General features: G+C 39.0%; 2 protein-coding genes across 2 annotated transcripts in view; both read left to right on the plus strand.

Annotated features, from left to right (window-relative positions):
- CACNB4 (calcium voltage-gated channel auxiliary subunit beta 4) overlaps positions 1-4,850 on the plus strand; it is a gene marked incomplete at its 5' end in the record, with an annotated part of 52,891 nt that extends 48,041 nt beyond the window's left edge. Inside the window, 2 exon segments of the mRNA NM_213750.1 lie at positions 1,433-1,618; positions 4,458-4,850. Coding sequence (NP_998915.1) covers positions 1,433-1,618; positions 4,458-4,718 — 447 coding nt within the window.
- Positions 17,084-21,924, plus strand: part of ARL5A (ADP ribosylation factor like GTPase 5A) — a 30,965-nt gene continuing 26,124 nt past the window's right edge. The window contains exon 1 of the mRNA XM_021076258.1: positions 17,084-17,467. Within this exon, the coding sequence (XP_020931917.1) occupies positions 17,422-17,467 (46 nt within the window). The 5' untranslated portion in view covers positions 17,084-17,421. The remainder of the gene's footprint in view (positions 17,468-21,924) is intronic.

The following is a 21,924-nucleotide window of genomic DNA, read 5'->3' on the forward strand; positions in this document are numbered from 1 at the left end:
TATAAGCCTACAATCCAGCTGCAGCATCAGTGTGGATGGCAGTAACCCTATATTTGATTCATTACTGGGAGAGTCTTATTTTGGTAAAATGAACTTGTAAAAGTAGCAGGGGTGGTAGAAGTGGAATAAGTGGAAAGGTGTGGATTCAGTTCTGAAAGTTGGGGGTGTGCTTTCACTTACCTATGGCTTTTCTCTTTATGAGATGCCACAGTTTGCTGTTTGTCCCTCCAGGGAATCTGGTTCCTGGGTATATTCTGTGTTCCCAACAACACTGCAGTGGCAGAGAGCCCATTCTGCTCCTTTGGGGAAAAGAGCAAGTTCCTGATTATAGGACAGGTTTTGGACAAAGTTCTTATTGACAGAAACATGGACACCACAAACTTCCTGCATGAACTTCCCCTCACCCCACCGCACCACTGCAATCTGATATTCCTTGTCCTTGTTCTTTTTTAATCATTTCACACAATGATCTTCTGGTAGTAGAATCACTGTAATGTGGTTTTCTATTATTCCTAAACCTTCCATGTTGTTTTATCATGAAACAGATAACATCATTTTCACAAACATTCTAAAAATGCTCAAGTAGGGAATTCCCATCGTGGCTCAGTGGGTTACGAACCCGACTAGTATCTGTGAGGCTGTGGGTTCGATCCCTGGCCCCACTCAGTGGGTTGAGAATCCAGTGTTGTGGTGTAGGTCTCAGACATGGCTCAGATTCCTGGCCTCGCTAAATGGGTTAAAGGATCCATGGTTGCCGTCAACTCTGGTGTAGGTCACAGATGCGGCTTGGATCCGGCATCGCTGTGGCGGTGGTATAGGCCGGCAGCTGCAGGTCTGATTCAACCCCTAGCCCAGGAACTTCCATATGCCTTGGGTGTGGCTGTAAAAAGACAAACAAACAAAAAAACAAACAAAAAATAAAAATGATCAAGTAAATATTATTTCTTCCAACATAGTTTCTTTGGAAGATGAAATGTTTATTCTGTGATATAGTTGTTATTGAAATATTTTTAGACCACCTCTTTCAGTGCCACTGACTTCCTTCTCTCATATACTGAAGTAAGTATAATTCAAAACTTTTATATAATATATTAAAATATATATTCAGTAAGTATAATCCTATAGGAATATATGGATCAAAGAGGTGAATACCTATATGTTTTCACTCTAATCTACTTAGAATACCTTTACCTCATCTTTTTTTTCTAAATAACGAAAGATCCAAATATTTAACGAGCTTTCCCATTCTTATGTCACTGTCCGAATTTGTACGTGATGAACCGTATAGTTCTTCACTCCCAGTACAGCCCCTCAAGTTTGGTATTTGCTACTTGACATTAGCAACACCATTATGTGCATGAAGTGGAATTTTTAGATTTCATTGCCTAAAACCTAAAGCCCAAATAAAGTGGATTTTTCTTGTCATCTGCAGGAGATGTTTGATGTTATACTAGATGAAAACCAGCTGGAGGATGCGTGTGAACATCTGGGAGAGTACCTGGAGGCCTACTGGCGTGCCACTCACACGGCCAGCAGCACCCCCATGACCCCGCTGCTGGGAAGGAATTTGGGCTCAACAGCACTCTCGCCATATCCCACAGCCATTTCTGGGTTACAGGTGGTGTCACTTTTTACTTGTGCTTTTTCAACCTTACATTTACAACCTTACATTCAAGATTCTACAGGAAACTTGATTGAGATGGAGTCCAAGATTGTCCTTCATCTGAAGAGAGAAACCTGTGCATTACTATATTTGAAAAGCTGGGGAGCTCCCTTGTGGCACAGTGGGTTAAGAATCTGGCATTGTCACTGCTCTGGCTTTAGTCACTGCTGTGGTGCTGGTTTGATCCTTGGCCCAGGAGCTTCTACATGAGTGGGTGTGGTCAAAAAGAAAAAATCTGAAATATTACCTAACCATGGTCTACCCCAGACAGAGCTACCCAGAGAGTGGCCTTTTCTTTAGAATTTTGCTCATTCATAATGAAAATGAGCAAAGTTCATTTGTTTTGTTCATTTGTAATGGCTTTTACTTAGGTGCATTAATTCCTCCTATGTCTAAACCCTGCTCAGAAACTTACTACCTCCTATGCAATTGTCCATTACCTCTCCAAGTCCCTTCCTAAGGATTATACAGTGGTGGCACTGTCAGGCACAGAGGCAGCTAAGATATCTGAGACAGATGGACCTTATGGCTGCCCTTCCCTAATCCAACTCTACAGACTTGTCTGCTAGATTGTCCAAAAAGAACGTGCACACAAAGAGTTCCGCTGTGGCACAACAGGATTAGCGGTGTCTTGAGAGCACTGGGTTGCAGGTTCAATCCCTGGCCCCAGCACAGTCAGTTAAGGATCTGGCATTGCTGCAGCTGCAGCTCAGGTTGCAACTGCAGCTCAGATCTGACCCCTGGCTCCAGAACTCCATATGTCTTGGGGTGGCCAAAAAAGAAAAAAGAATGTGCACACAAATAGAGTCACCTTGTTTGGAACAGTGACAGATTCTTGAGTTTTCTTGGGAGTCAGAGGGGCCATTTTGGTCATCTGCTCTGGCAACTCTCTGAAATGGTGTTATAACTACATTATTCTTGGAGTTCCTGTCACGTCTCAGCGGTAACGAACACAAACAGTACCCATGAGGATGTAAGCTTGATCCCTGGCCTCACTCAGTGGGTTAGAGATCTGGGGTTGCCGTGAGCTGCTGTGTAGGTCACAGACATGGCTCAGATCTGGCATTGCTGATCTGACCCCTAGCCTGGGAACTTCCATATGCTATGCCTGTGGCCCTTCAAAAAAAAAAGACAAAAAAACCCTGATATTACTCTTTTAAAAAATGGTGTGTTTGCAAGCCAAAAACTGCAATATAAATGAATAGCTTTTGATGTTGGACATGTTCCAACTTGGGAAATGTGCTATTATTATTATTATTATTATTGCTTTTTGCGGTTCTTGTTTTTTTGTTTTGTTTTTTGGTTTTTGTTTTGTTTTTTGCTTTTTAAGGCCACACTTGCAGCATATGGAAGTTCCCGGGCTAGGGGTCGAATAGGAGCTGCAGCTGCCAGCTTATGCCACAGCTGTCACAGTCTGTGAACTAAACCACAGCTCATGGCAACGCCAGATTCTCAACCCCACTGAGCAAGGCCAGGGATCAAACCTGCATCCTCATAGATGCTAGTTGGATTCATTTCCGCTGCACCACAATGGGAACTCAGGAAAGATGCTGTTACGATATTTGGTGTATATGCGTGCACCAGGACTCTTTCTTTCACAGCCTATGTGCTGATCTGAGTGTGCACTTCCACTGACTAGTTGGGGTTGACACCGTGTTGTACATTGTAGGATGGGAAATGGATGCATGAAGCAATATGTTTCTGTAATGTAGGCAGAAATGAAATGTTACATTTTGTTTCTGACTGTAACACTCCTGACTTATCACATCCAAGACTTCCGCTTAGAGTGGTTCTTCCAATTTCACTCAAGTTAATGTGGTGCCCTTTATCCTGTGACCTAGTTCTCCTGTTAACCGTGGGCATTTAATTACTAGGCCCCTGGTTGGGGTTAAAGCAGAGGCTTTGACTGTCAAATGAGTTTCCTATTGTGTGAAGGTGAGTGTCCTTTAAAGGAAATGATTCTGGGTCCTTGGTTTTATCAGGCTCCTGTTTTTTAACTGAGGTGACCTACCTAACCATGTAGACACAGCTATGATAACATATTTTCCTGTGATTTAAGGGAAAATGTTAATAGAATTTTTTTTAGCACGCAAGTAAGTATCTGAAGATTGTAGTTTCAATTAATGGCATTAGAAGAATTTAATTTGTATATGAAGATTGTTTTTGCAGGACATTTCAGTTGAGGAAGCAAGAACTGTAAATGAATCAATTAGCTAGCTCTGTGATTATCATACACATTTTGGAGAGAATATTGCTGAGTCTTACATTTATGTGGGATGCAGAAACAAACACATGATTTTATGGGTAGGACAATCATAATTATATTAAAATGCTTTTAAAAGGTATAAGCAATATGTAGCTAAATAAAGTGTATGATTTTAAGGAGGAGAAAGTTTTATCATTTCAAGAGAGGAAGAAAATAAAAGATGTTATTCTGAACTTTATTTCCCAATAGTAAAGTAACCTCATTTTTGCAATAGAAGTGGAATTATTAGGCCTCCTAAATATAATAAGTTCCATTCAGCAGTTAGCTTTCAATTCTGTATTTTTAATAGGGAAGCATAATTATGCAGCATTATGGAATTAAATTCATAAACTGTCAGCACTTTAGCATCTCTGCATACTGTGTCCCAAATACATAAGACCAGATATTCCAAGCAGACCATTTGTACATCAAAATGTTTTATTAGTCCGATACTTAGCATCTTATTGTACAGATCCTATTGTTGTACATATGTGTTCTCGATGAATGAAACTGATGCGATTTAACCAGTGAACCATCTGATGTTTTTAGAGTCAACGCATGAGGCACGGCAACCACTCCACAGAGAACTCACCAATTGAACGACGAAGTCTAATGACCGCCGATGAAAATTATCACAATGAAAGGGCGCGAAAGAGTAGGAACCGCTTGTCTTCCAGTTCCCAGCATAGCCGAGATCACTACCCTCTGGTGGAAGAAGATTACCCTGATTCCTACCAGGACACTTACAAACCCCACAGGAACCGAGGATCGCCCGGGGGATACAGCCATGACTCTCGACATAGGCTTTGAGTCTGCAGAAACAAACAAAAAATTCATCTGTTGACAATTTGCCATAGCACTGCTAGGATCCAACCAATCATCTTGGCAAGTCAGCACAGTATTGACTGTGCTTGTGGGCTGCTGGCATTGATGCTAAGAAGGGGCAAAAAAAAAAAAAAAAAATGTACATTATGCCCTTCGGTCTAGATGGATATTAGATGCCCAATCATATAGATATTTTTAAGTGCAACATTTACATGACAGTACCTTTTGTTTTCTTCATTAGATTTAGACACATCAATTTGTAATTTAGGGTACTTATCAAGGCACATATAAAATAATTTCCCATGCTGGAAATTCCAAATGACCAGTTCCAGTTGGAACCAATTTATAAACCAATTCCTGTTGGAATTTGGGTGAATCGACTAGAAAGTCTACTTGAGCATGTTGCAATCAATTTAAAAAAATCTGAAAAAAATCAATTAGTAAGAAAATCAAAATACCAATAGAAGCCAAAACCAGCTATGGTATTTCTTTGCTGGAAGCTAAATTTACACTTAAAGTTGGATGTATAAACATTTTAATATATGTTAATGTTGCCAGAATGGCATTTCAAACTTACCAAATGTATTGATAGTGCCAAAAAAAAAAACCCAACTCTAATTAATGCAGAAATTCTACAGTCTCCTCAGATTTTAATATTTTTATTTATTTCCTGGCATAGCTGTTGTATTCAAAGTGTTTTGCTCTTTGTTCAGTCACAACTGTTAGCTTGTTTGAGGTTGGAAAAAAATTAAAAATTTCTTTAGCAGTGAGAGAGAACAGAGAAGCCCAATCATAGCTGGTTATGTGAGAAGGAAAATGGGGTGTTTTCCCTTTAATCAATCTGAGCACAACTACATACACCCAGGAATCTGAAGTCAGACAGTAAAGATGGGCACAGATCCTCTGATGTGCAAGGCTAAACATTTCCAGACAGGATTTCATCTATCCCACTTACTGCATACGTGGGTTCCATGTTTCCCGCCAGCACAATTGAATATCTTTCCATTGCTTCACTCAGTCTCTGTCTTTGAATATCAGAATGTTCTAACCCTCCACCAAACTCTTTATAATCATGCTAAGGATTTTTTATTTACATGGACATACTGAATTTTGATATTGAACACTGTGTTTATACAAAACGATTAATTGAACAATTGTGAAAACCAATTTAAAAGCTTGCATTCAAAATATAAATTCATAGATTCAGAATAGATTTGTTCACTAAAATTATATCATTTTTGTTGCAGAGAATTATAAAGAATTTGAAGATTGAACTGCCTTATTTCTAATGAACACTCCTCTTTACCTATTAAGTCTTCACAGTTTTTCCAGTGGCTAGAATTATGGAATCGGTGACCTTATGTCTTTTATGATCAAGGAAGCCTTAGATTCCCGAATCCAAGAAATTATTGAAATTCAGCCTTTTATGCAATATACAAATGTCTTTAGGAAAAGTCCCTTGTTGCTAAGAGTCCATTTTTTCTAAAGGCCCAGTGGAATCAGGCATAAAAATCCTTTTCTGCTAGTACATGTCATGAAGCCTATTTTTTCTGAAAACAGTAGTAATTTATTTTCTGTTATTTCCCCCATCCAAGCCTTTCAATGTTTAGGCTCTCAAAGTATGCACCAGTTAAATAATTTTCCTGACCATGGATATGAGTTCCATATTTTTGATTAGTTATATATCTTTTTTTTGGCCACGAGGTACAATGGCTTGATGTGGGAACTCAGTTCCCAGACCAGGGATTGAACCCAGGCTGCAGTGGTGAAAGCGCCAAGTCCTAACCACTAGACCACAGGGAACTCCCTAGTCATATATCTCTTGAACTTCATTATGACGCCCCACACTACCTCCCCTCCTGTTGTTCACTCTGCAAACCCCATTATGAACCTGTTTAGCTGATAATAAGGATGCCTATAATTATGTAAGTTATCTCAAATATTTAATACAATTTAAAACTGTGGGCTCAGTGAATTCTAAAAGTTAACATGTGATACTGGCTTGTGAGGTTCTTTTGTCATCTAGTGATGCTTACAAAACTTTCAGTTAAGACATTTAAAGGAGCTATATCCATTAGGCATTTTAATAAACACAACCTGCCATTATTGAATTCTTTGTTAGAGCACAGAAAAACATTTTCCAGCAAACAAATATATTTATTACATGTATAGCACATATTTGCATGAGAAAGAAAACATTAGCCAAAACATTTTTCTATATGCTTTACTGGTTTCTTGTTTGTGCGCATTAAAGTATTTAATTGCAAAGAGTGCACCAAGGTGTTTAAACTTAGACTAGAGAGCTGGTCCGCTTTTTCTGTAGTAGCATTAGCAATCTGGTCATTTACCTACTTTAAGATATTTACATTTTATGGCAGGTAGCTGTAACAACATTTACATATATTTCCTACTCAGCAAGATTACCATATTCTTTCAACTTTTATAAATCTCTTGTTTTTAAAGGCTTCTCAAAGCCAACTTTCTGTGTCTTCCATGTCATGCTGAAAAAAAGAGAGGTCCATTCAACATCTGTGCACAAAACCAATCTTTCCTTACCATCAAGTGTCCATACGTATTTTGCTTTGCATTCTTATTCAAAGGCTGTCAATCTCGGAAAGGGTATAATGTATATTTTCTTGATGAATAGATTTAAATTTTTCCTTTGATTTGTCATATTCTTTCCCCTTCCTTTTGTAATAAGTTATCTTTTCCAAATGAATAAGGGATATGCATTTTCCTTTCTTTCTTAAGCCTTAGAGTTTATTGTGTAAATGTACTACAAAGCAGATATATACTAAATGAAAAGTTTTATTTTTGCCAAGCACATCAAGCACCTTTGGAAAATACATATTCCATAAATACTTTGTTTTTAACTAATTTCATTTAAAAATAGCAGATGATAAGCAGGAAAAACAAGTCTTATAATGTTTTGAGATTATTTTAACTTGTATAAACCACATATTCTGTAATTTCAGCATATATAATTTCTGAATATATAAATTACATATTCTGTAATTTCAGTCAGCAAACATGTAACAGTATAGACTCATGTGACAATGTGGAAATGTAGTCTTGGAAAAAAAGGAATGCAGTTTGTCAGTTCTGATGTTAATTCTCAAGGCTATAATGTGACTCTAGTATTATAATCAACAATGTTATCTTGTTTACTCCAATATTTAAAGCAACACTTATACATGTTTATAAATGACTGATGATTCTCTCTTATCTTTATACAGTTCTATTGGAAAGAAAATTGAATTAACAATTCAGACTGATTGTTTTTCCTTATAAGAGAGTCTTAACTATGTGACAATATGTCATTGCACCTAGTTCTTAATGAAATGAATTTTTTAAATATAAAACAAATTCTGAGAAAATTATTCATTCCCTTTGAATAATTTGTTAATTGCTTTAATTATTATTGTTGTTTGCAAAATGTATTTTTGGAATGTTAACCTCTTTTCATACCTGCATACTTGAACTTGTCTTTTGTGTGGGGGCCTTAAAATTCATAATAGGAAGCTAGGGTAGTAAAAGGGAGGGAGAGAAGGAAATCATGCCAAAAGATGGTTTGCAAATTTAAACTCCTTGAATGAACATATCATAAAATGTTGTTGAGACCCAGGATGTCAGTGAAGAATGTTTCCAGGCAACCTTAATTTTCATGCTAGTGTATTTTCTTAGTTGCACAATTTATTTTGGTATTTGCTTAAAAATGAAAACAACGTAATGCCACTATAAAATTGCCCTATATATTGAAATTTATACTACCTCTTCTCTAGAGAAGACAATTTGTCTTTAAAGAGAAAGACACTTCAAATACGCAGTGAATTTACTCCTCTTACTGCTAACCTTGCTGCAAAGCTAAATGCATAAATTGTTAAATGATACTTTCCCTTTAGATTTTAAACTGTTGCCAAGATGCTCTTGTCACCCATTCATTTCTTCCATGTCAATAAAGTTTTCTTTGAATTGGTTCACGGTTTATCAGGAGGCAAGGTAAACATTTAATGAGTCAATAGTCAATAGTCGTAGAGAAAAAAAACAACTGCAAGGAAGTTGCTTTTGTGTGCAGATTGTTATAACATCTAGCTAGCTATAAGTCTGAGTAGATTCAGAGACTTGATGTTTAAGTGCACCTGGCTTGCAAATTCAAATTCTGCTGATCCTTGACTTCTGTGGACACTGAGCCATTTACTGAGTAGATTATCTTGGACACCCATGACATTGGAACAAACTTCATATTGATGTTTCAAATAAATGGGAATGTACCCCTTATTTCTTCAGTATTTCTCCCTGTATTTCTGTCTTTCAGGACACTGTTGCATGTTCTTTTCTTTATGAATTATATAAAACTCATCTTTAAGTAACTTTATGGCTGAAAACATAGGAAATTATGTAATAAAATTTATTTCCTTAGTTCCTCATATCTTTAAATATTGTTAATGCTGTAACTGTTATTAAGTTACTCAAGCTGTGTCTATAAGGCAGAGAACAGTCCTCTTTTTTAAAATTAATAATCATGATTAAATCACTCAATACAATAGTTGTCAGACAGACAACAAGGAGAACTTTTTTGTTGTTGACTTAAGCAGTGAAGTTAGGCAAAACAGTAAAATTGGCTTATATGGGCAGACAGAACTACAGCATTCAAAAATTACTTCTTAAAAGTTTTCTTTTTTATTAAAATGAACTTTCTCATGAAATTCATCCTCGTATATCTCTCTCTACTTGTGGATGGCTTCATACAAAATGTTTCATGTAGTTAAGGGACATTATGAGAGGACTAGAAAATATTTCATCAGATAATCTTGACTAAGGGCTGTGATTCCCATTTGCCATAAAAAACATATACATAGAGTGAATAGCAACAAGTTTGAGGGAGTCATAGTTACATATGAAATTCTCCTTTGTTTCTTTGGATATGTGTAAAATGTTTGCAGGAGGATGGTAGAAAATGCTACTTATGTCTTTAGAGTGTTGGGGGGAATACACTGATGCTTCCTCTTTGAAAATTATAAAGAGTTAAAATGAGAACTATCTAGGAACCAAAAGTGGCTGGCCTCTAGCTTTTTAATACTTTGTAAGTGTTCTTGGCTATGTTTTGAACACTTAAATTTCTCAACCAATGGCTATGTCTATATTTAGGTAGGGGCCACTCTTGCTCAATTTGCATGCCACTTTCACACATCTTTAACTGAAATCAGTGTGAATTCTGTATGCATAAGGGATGTATTTAAAGATGCAGGATCATTAATGCTATATTGTTGCATACTATTTTTCATATGCCTTACAATATTTTCTGGGACATTATTAAATGAAAGCATTTTATTGCCAAAATAATCTATGTTATTCTTTCTAATCTGCATTAGCAGTAGAAAAATAAATAATGTAGCAAAAATATATATTGTACAGTACAAAATTATAAAAGATATATATTTTGCCAATAATATAAAAATAGATTGAGGAGAAAGAAGCACATTTGTTATAGCACAAACTTTAAAAATCCACTGTTAAATTTGGCAGTTGTATTTTTAAAAAGTATTTAGATTTAGTTCTAAGTTTTATCAGATTTATTTCATTTGCCATCTTTTTAACTTGCTGCTTGATACTTTTCCAGCAATTTACTTCATAGCCTTGCAGTCTGTGGATGTAATTTATTTTATTTTATTCCCTTCCGTAAAACTTATTAAATTTTATTTTGTGATAAGACTCATACTATATTTACCGTTCTTATTTCTTCTCCTTCAACTACAGAAAGTAACAGCAACTGAGCCCAAAGGGCTTCTCTGAATTTTGGATATGTTTGAAATGTTTTATATTTTTCACAGCCTACAGTCAGAATGATAAACAAAGATGTCCCAACGATAACTAAAAAAAGTATTTAGGGATTCTTCAATTTGTTTTGTACTGAATACTATTTTGAAACATAAGTTAACGCCATTAGCTGTTTTTTTTGAAAGGGTGGCGGGAGGGAAAAAGAGATAAACGTATTAATACTAAAAATAAATATGGCAAATTGATGTAAAAAATTTCCCCTACTATTCTAAGAGCTGTTGATATCCCAAGCAATTGCTGTATCTCCAGCTACAAAGTGCAAAAGAAAGAATGCCTTGATCCAGTATTATTTTCCTTTCTTTAAGTTTTGGTTATGTTGACGATTTACCCCTTTTATTTTCCTCATGTAGGTAAATGTGTAGCATTCTACAAGGCATGCTGGGTAAAATGTACTATGCAAATGTGTTCAGTGCTGCATGTTATGTTCTCCCTCGGCTTCAGCGGCTTTAAAGACAAAAAACGTGTTGTTATTTTTGTGAACCAAAACATTTAACAAAGAAAATGCAGAGTGCATGCATATAGTATCCTAATTTCTATGAATTTGTTTTATGGAATTTAAATGTGTACAAACCAACTGCATTAATTTTTTTCTTTTATATAATAAATGAAAAAAAACACTGAAACCAGCGTTATATCTCTCCTTTACATTTTTCTAGAGATATACTAAAGATGTATTGGAAATCAATAGGTGAATTCCTGTACTTTTTTTTTTTTTTTTTTTTTTGGCCACGGCATGCAGTGGGTTGATGTAGGATCTCAGTTCCCAGATCAGGGAACTGACCGAGTTCAGACTGAACCTGGGCCACAGTGGTGGAAGTGCTGAGTCCTAACCACTAGACTACCAGGGAACTCCCTATTCCTACATTTTTTTATAAGAAAAATAAGTCTAAACATTTGCCCTCAAAACATAGATTCAATTAAACAACTATTTCCTTAATACTCAGCTAGGTGCTATGAATGATCACAAAAGACGTATTTAAAGGCTTGGGCCTCCCTTCCTTAGGAAATAGGAAAGAGCTTGTAGTTAAATACATGCACACACATGAAATAGAACATGTTACAGGAGTTCCTGTCGTGGCACAGCAGAAACGAATCCGACTAGGAACCATGAGGTTGCAGGTTCGATCCCTGGCCTCACTCAGTGGGTTAAGGATCCGGCGTTGCCATGAGCTGTGGTATAGGTCGCAGACGTGGCTCAGATCTGGAGTCGCTATGGCCCTGGCATAGGCCGACAGTTATAGCTCCAATTAGAGCCCTAGCCTGGGAACCTCCATATGCCGCTCGTGTGGCCCTAAAAAGACAAAAAGACAAAAAAAAGAAAAGAAAAAAGAACATATTACAATATACATGTGAAACAGGATTGAATACAATATGGAAGAATAAATTAGGTCAACCATATTCTTCACAAGAAACAATAATTACTTTACTGAATATCAGACATTTCCAAACGTATCCTGTACCTGTTAGAATTCCATGGAAGTTAGAATTCCATGGATGACACATAGCTTATGATTTGTGCCCAGTACTATGACTCAATCAGCATTTGGCTTTTCTCTCATCACAATGCACAAGAAGTTCAAAAGAAATGTGTCCATTATTGCTTATTATTACTCCATTAGGATTATATAGTGAATTATTATATCCAAGTTATTTCACAAGCATTATCACATTTGACCCATCTGACTCCACCCTCTCCCCCACCATGGAAAATAGGTTTGTTAGACCCAACTAAAACAAAGTAACCAAAGCTCATTGTAACCTTTCTCTCTAAAGTTTTTTGTTTTTTGTTTTTTTTTTTTTTTTTTTTTTTGTCTTTAAGGCCCTACCCGCAGCATATGAAAGTTCCCAAGCTAGAGGTCAAATTGGAGCTGCAGCTGCCAGCCTACATCACAGCCACAGCAACCCACCAGTTGTGACCCACATCTGTGATCTACACCATAGCTCATGGCAACGCCATATCCTTAACCCACTGAGCAAGGCCAGGGATTGAACCTGCATCCTCATGTGTACTAGTCAGGTTCATCACCACTGATCCACAATGGGAACTCCCATCTCTAAAATACTTTTTATCTAAAAATACATATATTAAATGCTTTTAAGCTGGTAATCATCTGAAGCATAGAAAACAATGCCTGAAATACAGTAGATGTTGACTGAGCGAATGCTACCTCAATTACTAGAGATGTGCCATATAAGGCTGCCCCAACTATCAACGCATTTCGAGCCACAACCTGCAACTCCCAACTGGGAGAATTGCAGCTCACTGCAATCACTCCATCAACCTGGCCCTATGCCTAAAGCCACCTTTTGCTTCATCAGTACATCTCTACTAATAAGTTGTAGAGAGAAACATCTTGTTTGTCCTGTCATAAAGCATGCAGATTAGCATAGTTTTTAGACTGTGGCCTCTAACACTTGTCTGGGTTCAAAGCCTAGATCCAGCAGTAACTTGCTGTGAGTTTGGGGTAATCACTTAATTCCTCTGTGCCTGGGTCTGTTTCTGTAGAGTGATTTTTCTTATGGCTATATGTCACATTTTCAGGTTTTTTTGTATGTCCACTAATTTTTTATATTGAATTTAGGATATTGTAAAAGTTCCATGTGCATGATTTGATCTTGTCGTCTCCATCTTTGAAGAAGGTTCCATTTGTTTTGATAAGCAGCTAAGCAACTGTGAGTTTGATCCTTTCAAGGTTTGTTTTTAAGCCACTTAAAGGACAGGTCTAGAGTGAGACATCCTTAGGAAAATTTAGCTCCTCTTCTAAGCTCTCTGGCATGTCTACTCAATGTCCCATATATTCTGTGTGTTCTCTTCACACTGGCTAAAGGGAACACAAATTATTTTTGGCCCTTTGTAAACTCTGGGAATACTTGTTTTACAGCTCCCTGGTACTGGCTTTTTCCCCTCAGTTGTTACTGGCTAGACTCATGGGGTTCCATACTGGTTTTCTATTACACATGTATGGATTGTTATGCAGTCAAGACTGTATAACAGTCAACTTACGTAGTTTTCTGGAGATTTTCTCTGGATAATTCCATCTTTTCAATCACTCTGCTTCACCAGTTCTAGTTGCCTTGATCTCTTGGAATGCTTGATCTCTTGGAATGCCTTGATCTCTTGGAATGCTGATCTCTGTCTTCAAATGAAGAGACTCATTTAAGTTCCTCCTCCCTCTTGTAGCTGACTGGAATTGCCTCTAGGCAGAAAATCCACACAATAAAACTTCATTGGTGTCTTTTATCAAGGGATCACAGTCTTGCGCTTGGTATTGACCAATGTTTGAAAATAGCTGTTTTCTATACTTTGTCCAATTTCCTATTTATTGTGGTAATAAAACCACACAATTCATATTGGGATGTGGACCCATGGACAGGGGCTTGAAGGCAGCAAAAACCCAAATTGGGGCTTGAACCCACTGGCTTTTTTTTTTTTTGGCCACTCTACCGCATGTGGAGTTTACAGGCCAGGGAGCAGATCTGAGCCACAGTTGAAACCCATACCACAGCTGCAGCAACACTGGATCCTTTAACCCATTGTGCAGGCTGGGAATCAAACCTGCATCCTGGCACTACAGAGACACCAGATCTCATTGCACCACATTGGGAACTCCCCTACTGCCTTTTCATTAAAGTCGCATACCTGGCCTCAGGACTTACTGAGGTTCAGGTTCTTTATGTCTCAGCACAGAAGGAATTCAGTGACAGGCAAAGCAATTGGTGAGAAGTAGATTCATTGAGAGAGTATGGACCATCTCAGAAGACAAGAGCAGCCTGGAAGATACACATTCCATAGACAGAATGCAGTTGTCTCAAAAGTTGAGAGAGTGCCCGAAATATGGGGTCATTCATTCTTATAGGCTGGGTAATTTCACAGGCTAAAGAGTGTGAAGGACTAGGCTAAGGAATGGGAAGGGACAGGGATTTCTGGGTACTGAGCCACTGTCCACTTTTGAGCCTTTTATAGTTGGCCTCAGAACTGTCATGGTACCTATAGGTGTGTCATTTAGCTGATATATTACAGTGAGCATATAATGAGGCTCCAGGTCTACTGGAAGTCAAACCTTCTGCCATATTGGGCCTAATTAGTTCTAGCCAGCTTTTATCTTATCCTCCATGGCTATGTCATTCTTTTAAAGGTTGGGCCTTGCTCTCTTCCCTCCTGGTTCAGTAGGAGATCAATTCTAGACCATCCTGCTCCCTTATAAGTGGAAGCAGAAGTCTCTCCAATGACATTTTGCACAACACTATAGTCATGAATAAATTAGTCTTTGAAAAGTTTTTTTTATAATGATTTTTATTTTTTCCATTATATGTGGTTTACTGTGTTCTGTCAATTTTCTGCTGTACAGCAAGATGACCCAGTCACAAATACATGCATACATTCTTGTGTCTTTCAAAAGTCTTATGAGTCTGTTTTTATAAATAGCTTCATACTAGTCAATAAACGTTCTCAATTACTTCTATTGTAGTTCCAAATTTGTATTTCACCCTTTTTTTCCCTTTATTTAATTTTACTTTTTGAGAGACACTTGGAAAATTATCTCAGAGGGAGTTCCCATTCTGGCTCAGCAGGTTATAAACCCAACGAGTATCCATGAGGATGTGGGTTCAATCCCTGGCCTTGCTCAGTGGGTTAAGGATCCCACATTGCTGTGGCGTGGTGTAGGTCAGCAGCTGCAGCTCTGATTCGACTCCTAGCCTGGAAACTTCCCTATGCAGTAGGTGCAGTCCTAAAAAAAGAAAAAAAAAAAAAAAAGATTTTTAAAAGAAAATAATCTATAAGACCATCTCTTTAATGAAGATTATAAAATATGAAGCCCAAACTTCACAAGTTAATGTGGATATGACATCCATTTAATAAATTGACAGAGATGTGTGGAGAGTTTGCAAAAAGTTTTAGAGCTGCCAAAAGCATTACTTGTAGTGTACAAGAATGGAATTATTAGAGGGTTAATGTAAATTGATTATGCAAACAATATTGTTTTTCTAAATAGCCTAGAGAGTACTTTATTATGTAACTACAAACACAACAATCCACAAGTTAAAATGGATTAATATAGCAATTTTCTTTCCCTTCATAAAGGCTTTTTAACCATAAGTCCCAAAGGAAAACAAAGGACGTTTTCCTGAACAATTGTTTAAAAAGAGACACGTTTCTGTCCTCAATGCTGCCCTTTGCTTTACAGGTACAAGTTTTCTAGCTCAAGACGACTAAGAAAAAATGTAGATTGTCTTGAGTTCTTACTCAAATGAGGTATTTTGTATATATTGAGAAGAGATAGTGTATGGCTAGAAGTGGGGTGGAAAAGTATAGTTTATTGCTGGTTCTAATTTCCTTAGCTCTTGCAGATGAGTGGGTGTGTAGGCAGGAGCTGTTCAAAATATCTTTTACAGTTCCCCCACTTTTTTCTTTCTCTTCCTTTTTACCAAAGTTAAGGAGAAGAGAAGGGATTCGAGCTGTTTCTGGTTTCTTTGTGGAAGAGAACAACCTTGGTTTCTTTTTTCCCACCTTTGCCTCTAACAAGAGTGGAGACTAATTACTACAGGCATCAGATGGTCCAGAATCAAAGAAAGACCTCAGCAACAAACCCTCTGCTTTTACATATAAAAAGTGGAGGCAAAGAGAGGTTAAGTAACTTGCCTAGCCAAAAAATAACACCTGAAACAAGAACTCTGATATCAAGTTACCTAATTATTCGCTTATATTCTAGTTTTCAACTAAGTATCCCACAGCAGAGGGTTGATGAAACAGTGTGACTCTTGCATAGTATGTGGCACAGCTGTTCAAAGTGTTCAGGCAAGAAGCCTAAAAGAGCAGACAGAACATTTGACCACCTATTTAACCAGCTTGGAATGATGGGAGTTACAGCTGGAAAGGACGGCTGAAGCCAAACTGTGGAGAACAATGCGTATCTAAAGCATTTGGATTTTACTGCTCAAATAGCTCTAGTGGCCACTAAACAATTTTAAACATGGGAGTGACTCGATCAAGATCGGACAAGATTGGCCTGAAAACATGGGAGTGACTTGATCTTGTTTCGGACAACATTGGCCTGAAAGGGGAGGAAGATTGGAGAGGGAATAGCCTTGAGGTACAGAATAGCCCTAAAGCGACTGCCTAGGTAAGGTCACCCTGCTGGGTGTTCAGGCCTAAAAGTTTCAGAGATAAAGGTGCTGAGCTTCTCTCAAAGACCCTGCAGGAATGCCGCGCTTATGAAGGCCGGGACGTGGTACTTGGGTGCGGTGTGAACGCAGGGTTGGGGATGTGCACTCAATAACATGTTCACATTATGGCTCTGTGGAAGAAATGCAGAGAAAAACAAAGCTCGCTGAGACGCCCACGCAAGCAGACGAGAGCCAGCAGCCCCAACCAGCACCCTGCGCGCTTGGATCCCCGGGCTCGTCCCGCCGCCTACAGGTCGCCTGGTTTTCTCAGATCAGCTGGGGCCGGGCAGGCGCCCTTCTCCAGGCCACGCCCCTCCAGCCGTGCGCCTGCGCCTTCCCGTCCGCTTCGCCCCGCCCCTCGCCTCCCCCGCCCGCCTGGGCGCCGCCGCCGCAGCCGCCCGAGAGGAGCTGGGGGAGGACGGTGGCCCGCGAGGCTCGTCGCAGACAACGCGGCGGCGATGTCCGCGAGCCAGGCGAGAGCCGCGGCGGCAGCGGCGGGGCCTCGCGCACGGGAGGGCGACCTGGGCTGCGGCCTCCCTCCGGTTCCTAGGAAGCGGGCCGGCGGCCAGCGCGGGAGCAGCAGCGGCAGAGACGGAGGCTCCGGCGCGTCTCTTTCCTCCCCTTGAGCCTGAGCTGGGGGAGGCCAGGAGGCCCGGGTGGCTGGAGGGGGGTCCGCTGCCCGAGAATGGGAATTCTCTTCACCAGGATATGGAGACTGTTCAATCACCAGGGTAGGGGCTGGGGCCGAGCGCGTACGGGTCGGGGAGAGGGTCAGCCCTGGACGCGTTGGGGGGTGGTCTCCGAACACTTCCGGAGTGTGGGCGGCGCGGTCTCGGCTCTGGTTCCCGGCTGCTGGGGATGCGGGCCTGGGGCGGTTCGATCCCACGCCCAGCTAAGGAATGGTTCCCGACTCGCAGCCCTTTGTCTTAGGAGACCTTCCTAAGAAGTCCATTCCGCAAATACACCCATTGCTCCGATTTCAGTTGTGAGCGGCGGTTTCTTGCCCCCCGTCCGACCCCCCGAGCTGCATAGCCTGGTCCATTTTCCTTGAACAGTTGGAGGTTTGCATGCCACGGAGAAATGCTGAGGTTCTCTGGGATGAGCATTACCGAGGGTTGCTGAATGCGGAAAACGTGAGCAATCGCTCTTGACTTGTCCAGTACACCTCAGGTTTATGAGAGTCTTCCCTGCACTCCCCCACCCGGGAGAAGCCACTTAGGCGTCCTGAGTAGTGATGGTCCTCTCCGTTTGCCGTATTTATATCTGTTTAAGGTCATTTTCCTACTCGTGTTGGTTAGTAAAGTAGAGGGTTTGGGGGCTGGATTAGAAATGTTAAGGTGTTTTATTGAAAGCATTTAAAAACCATATCGTATGAAGTGTTTGTTAAGTGTAGGTAACTAGTAAGTTACCAAGTGTAGAGTGTGTGGTCAAAGAGACGCTCAAGTTCATCTAAACTCAAAACAGTGCCTTGAAATGCATATCAGATTTATTGAAATATGTTCCAAAATAAATGTAAAACTGGGGAAGGAAGATACAATTTTAGGAAAAAGACTCCATGGTGCTTAAGATACAGCATAGTTATTGGTGTACTTTTGTTTCATTTTAACTCAAGTTGGGTGATTCATCATCCCTGCTGTCAGTAACTTAGTTTGTGTTTTCCTCTTGTGTAAGCTAGTAGTAGTGTCACAGCCTAAGATTTTCCAGTAAAGACTTAAAGGAATGGTGGCATCTATTATGTACCACCGTCCCGCCTCCTGTTTGATCCTGCTGCTCCTGTAAGAAGACTGTGGAAAGGGAGCAGAACTAGGAACTTGTGATCTCTAGAGTATTTTTTTAAAAAAACTAAAGATGATAATGTAGGTCACATGGTACTAAATGAAAGAGTAATATTTCAGATGATTTTCAAATGATATGGGGAATTTTCATAAACTGGATGAAGCCAGTTTTAATCTACACAGCCTCTGGCTGGCTGTTTCTGTTGGGAGAGGGCAAGGGGGAACCAGTCACTTCACCTCCCTGGATCTGGAGCTCCCCTAGAACAGCTGGGATCTTGACTATATATGACTGAAGTCCACAAAACTTAATCTCTAGGTCTCAAGAATTGAAATTTAAAATTGCTGTAAAATGGGTGGTGCTTATAATAGATAAGATCTATTCTGGCTTTTAAATCCATCATTTTGTATTATTTTTAGCAAAGCTAGTAAATTTCAGTTCTGCTATGAAATTTAAAAAGACTTTGCTTGTTAATTGAGCTCCAGTACTGCAAGCAAAATTAGATGTCTCTACTTTCTATTTTGAGTCAATGATAAAATTATTTGTCTCTGTAATTTAAGAATGAATTAGAACTTTGCCAACAGCTACATGCCAGTAGTAAGTAATGAGATGTTCTTTGTTACCACTAAAAATCTCTGAGTAGTGTTCTTATTACCTATACTTTGTGGTAATTTTTGACTGGACCTTTATTTCAATGTTGGGAATTAATAGTAAGAGGAATTAAGTGAGGTTAAGTTCTAATTTAGATGTCAGTGTTGTGAAAATGTGAATAAACTATTTCTCTTCTGTTAAATGATGTCGTTGTCTTATCAGTAAGGTCACAGTGTTCACCATTAAATCTAGTATCAGGTGCTTTTTAGTCTTTTTAGTTCTGTAAATTGGATGTATATGTCTTTTATGTGTGTGTCAGATATATCTTAGATGTTTTATTTTACCTTTATAAGATACAGAACACAACCCTATGTTCTTTTCACATAAACTCTTGGAAGATTTTGGGGATTACAGAGTTTTCTATGCTGATAGAACAAACTCTGTGCCATTTCTTTTCTGAACTCCCTTTAGAACAGCTTTTTCAGTTTAAGCTCAGCTAGGTTGAGTACACAGTGAAAGCTAATTGCATATTGCTCAAACTTGAAAAACCAGAGGTTGCATTCACATGCTGTTTAAATCAATAGGGTACAAACTTTGTCCTGGATGTTGAATGTATCTTTTTTTTTTTTTTTTTAAATGTTTCTAAAATCCTTTGAAGTAGTTATTCTTTTCTCCTGAAAAGAGGAAACTAGGTTCTAGAATGATTTTACTAGGTGATGCAGATTGGTGAATGCCAGAGTTAAAACACTGCAGAAATATGTCCTTGGTACTGGTCTTCTTAAAGAAGTGACTGGCATCATTTTTTAATATAAAAGTGTCCCCCATTAGGTGTTTCTTGTTACTGAACTATAAACCTTTACCGCTTTAGGACTTTGAAGAGTTGCCGTTAGTATTTTTTAGTATAGAGGGCTTTATGATCAGTACTTCATTTGTAAAGCAAGTATTTTGAACACCTGTTTTGTGCCCGAGACTGGTCTAGGTGTTGGGGATAGACAGGAAACAACACAAACCCCTGTGTTGTTATGTGGGGAGACAGAAAATAAGCTAACTCCATCTTTATAGATAAAATAATAGCAGTTGACACTGACACGCAAGGTTAGGTTTTATGTGTTTTATGCAGTTGATTTAGTCTTCACTTAATTGATTTACCCTTTACCCTGTGAGGTAGATTTCCCCCCCCCCCATTTTTTAGTGGTAAAGAAATATTAGGTAACTTGCTTAAAGCTCTACAATGAAAAGTGATAGACTTTTTTTTTTTTTGCTTTTTAGAACCACACCCACGGCATATGGAGATTCCTAGGCTAGGGGTCGAATTCGGAGCTATAGCTGCCAGCCTAGCCACAGCCACAGCAAGGCCAGGGATCAAACCCACAATCTCATGCATGGTTACTAGTTGGATTCGTTTCTGCTGTGCCACAGTGGGAACTTTGTGATAGGTTTTAGATTGAGATAATAACCAAGATCATCTAGTGTCTTAGTTAGTGCTCCTGAGACAAAACAAAATCTTCTTTGTATGAGGATTTGTGTTAGAGAAAAGGAAGAGCTTTTGTGAACTATGAAAGAAGTTATGAAATTTCCCCACCGATAGCCTCGTTGCATTCTTTTAAAAAGGTGTAGTCTTACTGAAGTGTAGTTGATTTGCCATGTGGTGTTAATTTTTGTTCTGCAGCAAAGAGATTCAGCCATGCATACACAGATAGCCATTCTCATATAGGTTATCACAGAACATTGAATAGATTCCCCTGTGCTCTACAGCAGGTCCATTTCATATACAAAAGTGTGCCTTTGCCCTTCCCCAACCCCTGATCCAGTCTCCCCCACTTCCCCATTGGCAACCATAAGTTTGTTTTCAAAGTCTGTGAGTCTGTTTCTGCTTTGTAAATAAGTTTATTTGTATCAGTTTTTAAAATGCCACATGTAAGTGATATCATATGTTTTTTGTCTTTCTGTGTGTGACTTCACTTATAATCTCTAGGTCTGTCCATGTTACTACAAGCGGCATTATTTCATTCTTTTTTATGAGCGAGTAATAATTCCATTGTATATATGTACCACATCTTCTTTATCCATTCTTCTGTCACTGGACATTTAGGTTGCTTCCCAGTCTTGGCTATTGTAAATAGCACTGCAGTGAACATTGGGGTCCATGTGTCTTTTCTAATTAGGGTTTTCTGTGGATATATGTCCAGGATTGGGGTAGCTGGGTCATATGGTGATTCTTTATTTAGTTTTTTAAGGAACCTGCATACTGTTTTCCATAGTGGTTGTACCAATTTACATTCCCACCAACAGTGTAGGGGGGGGTCCCTTTTTTCCACATACTCTCCAGCTTTTTGATGGTGGCCGTTCTGACTGGTATGAGATATGAAGCCTCATTGCAGTTTTGATTTTCATTTCTCTAATAATTAGTGATGAGTATCTTTTCATGTGCTTTTTGGTCGTCTGTCTGTCTTCTTTGGAGAAATATTTATTTAGATCTTACGCCTTTTTTTTTTAATCTTTTTAGGGCCAACCCATGACATATGGAGGTTTCCAGGCTAGGGGTCAAATCAGAGCTGTAGCTGCTGGCCTACATCACAGCCACAGCAATGCAGGATCCAAGCTGCGACTGTGACTTACACCACAGCTCATGGCAATGCCAGATCCTTAACCCAATGAGCAAGGCCAGGAATTGAACCTCATGGATGCTGGTCAGATTCATTTCTACCGAGAGACATGATGGGAACTCCATTGTGTCCATTCTTTGATTGAATTGTTTGTAGATATAAAGCTGCATAAACTGTTCATATATTTGGGGGATTAATCTCTTGTTGATTGCTTTGTT

Source organism: Sus scrofa, chromosome 15 (genome assembly GCF_000003025.6).
Source record: "Sus scrofa isolate TJ Tabasco breed Duroc chromosome 15, Sscrofa11.1, whole genome shotgun sequence".
Lineage (NCBI taxonomy): Eukaryota > Metazoa > Chordata > Mammalia > Artiodactyla > Suidae > Sus > Sus scrofa.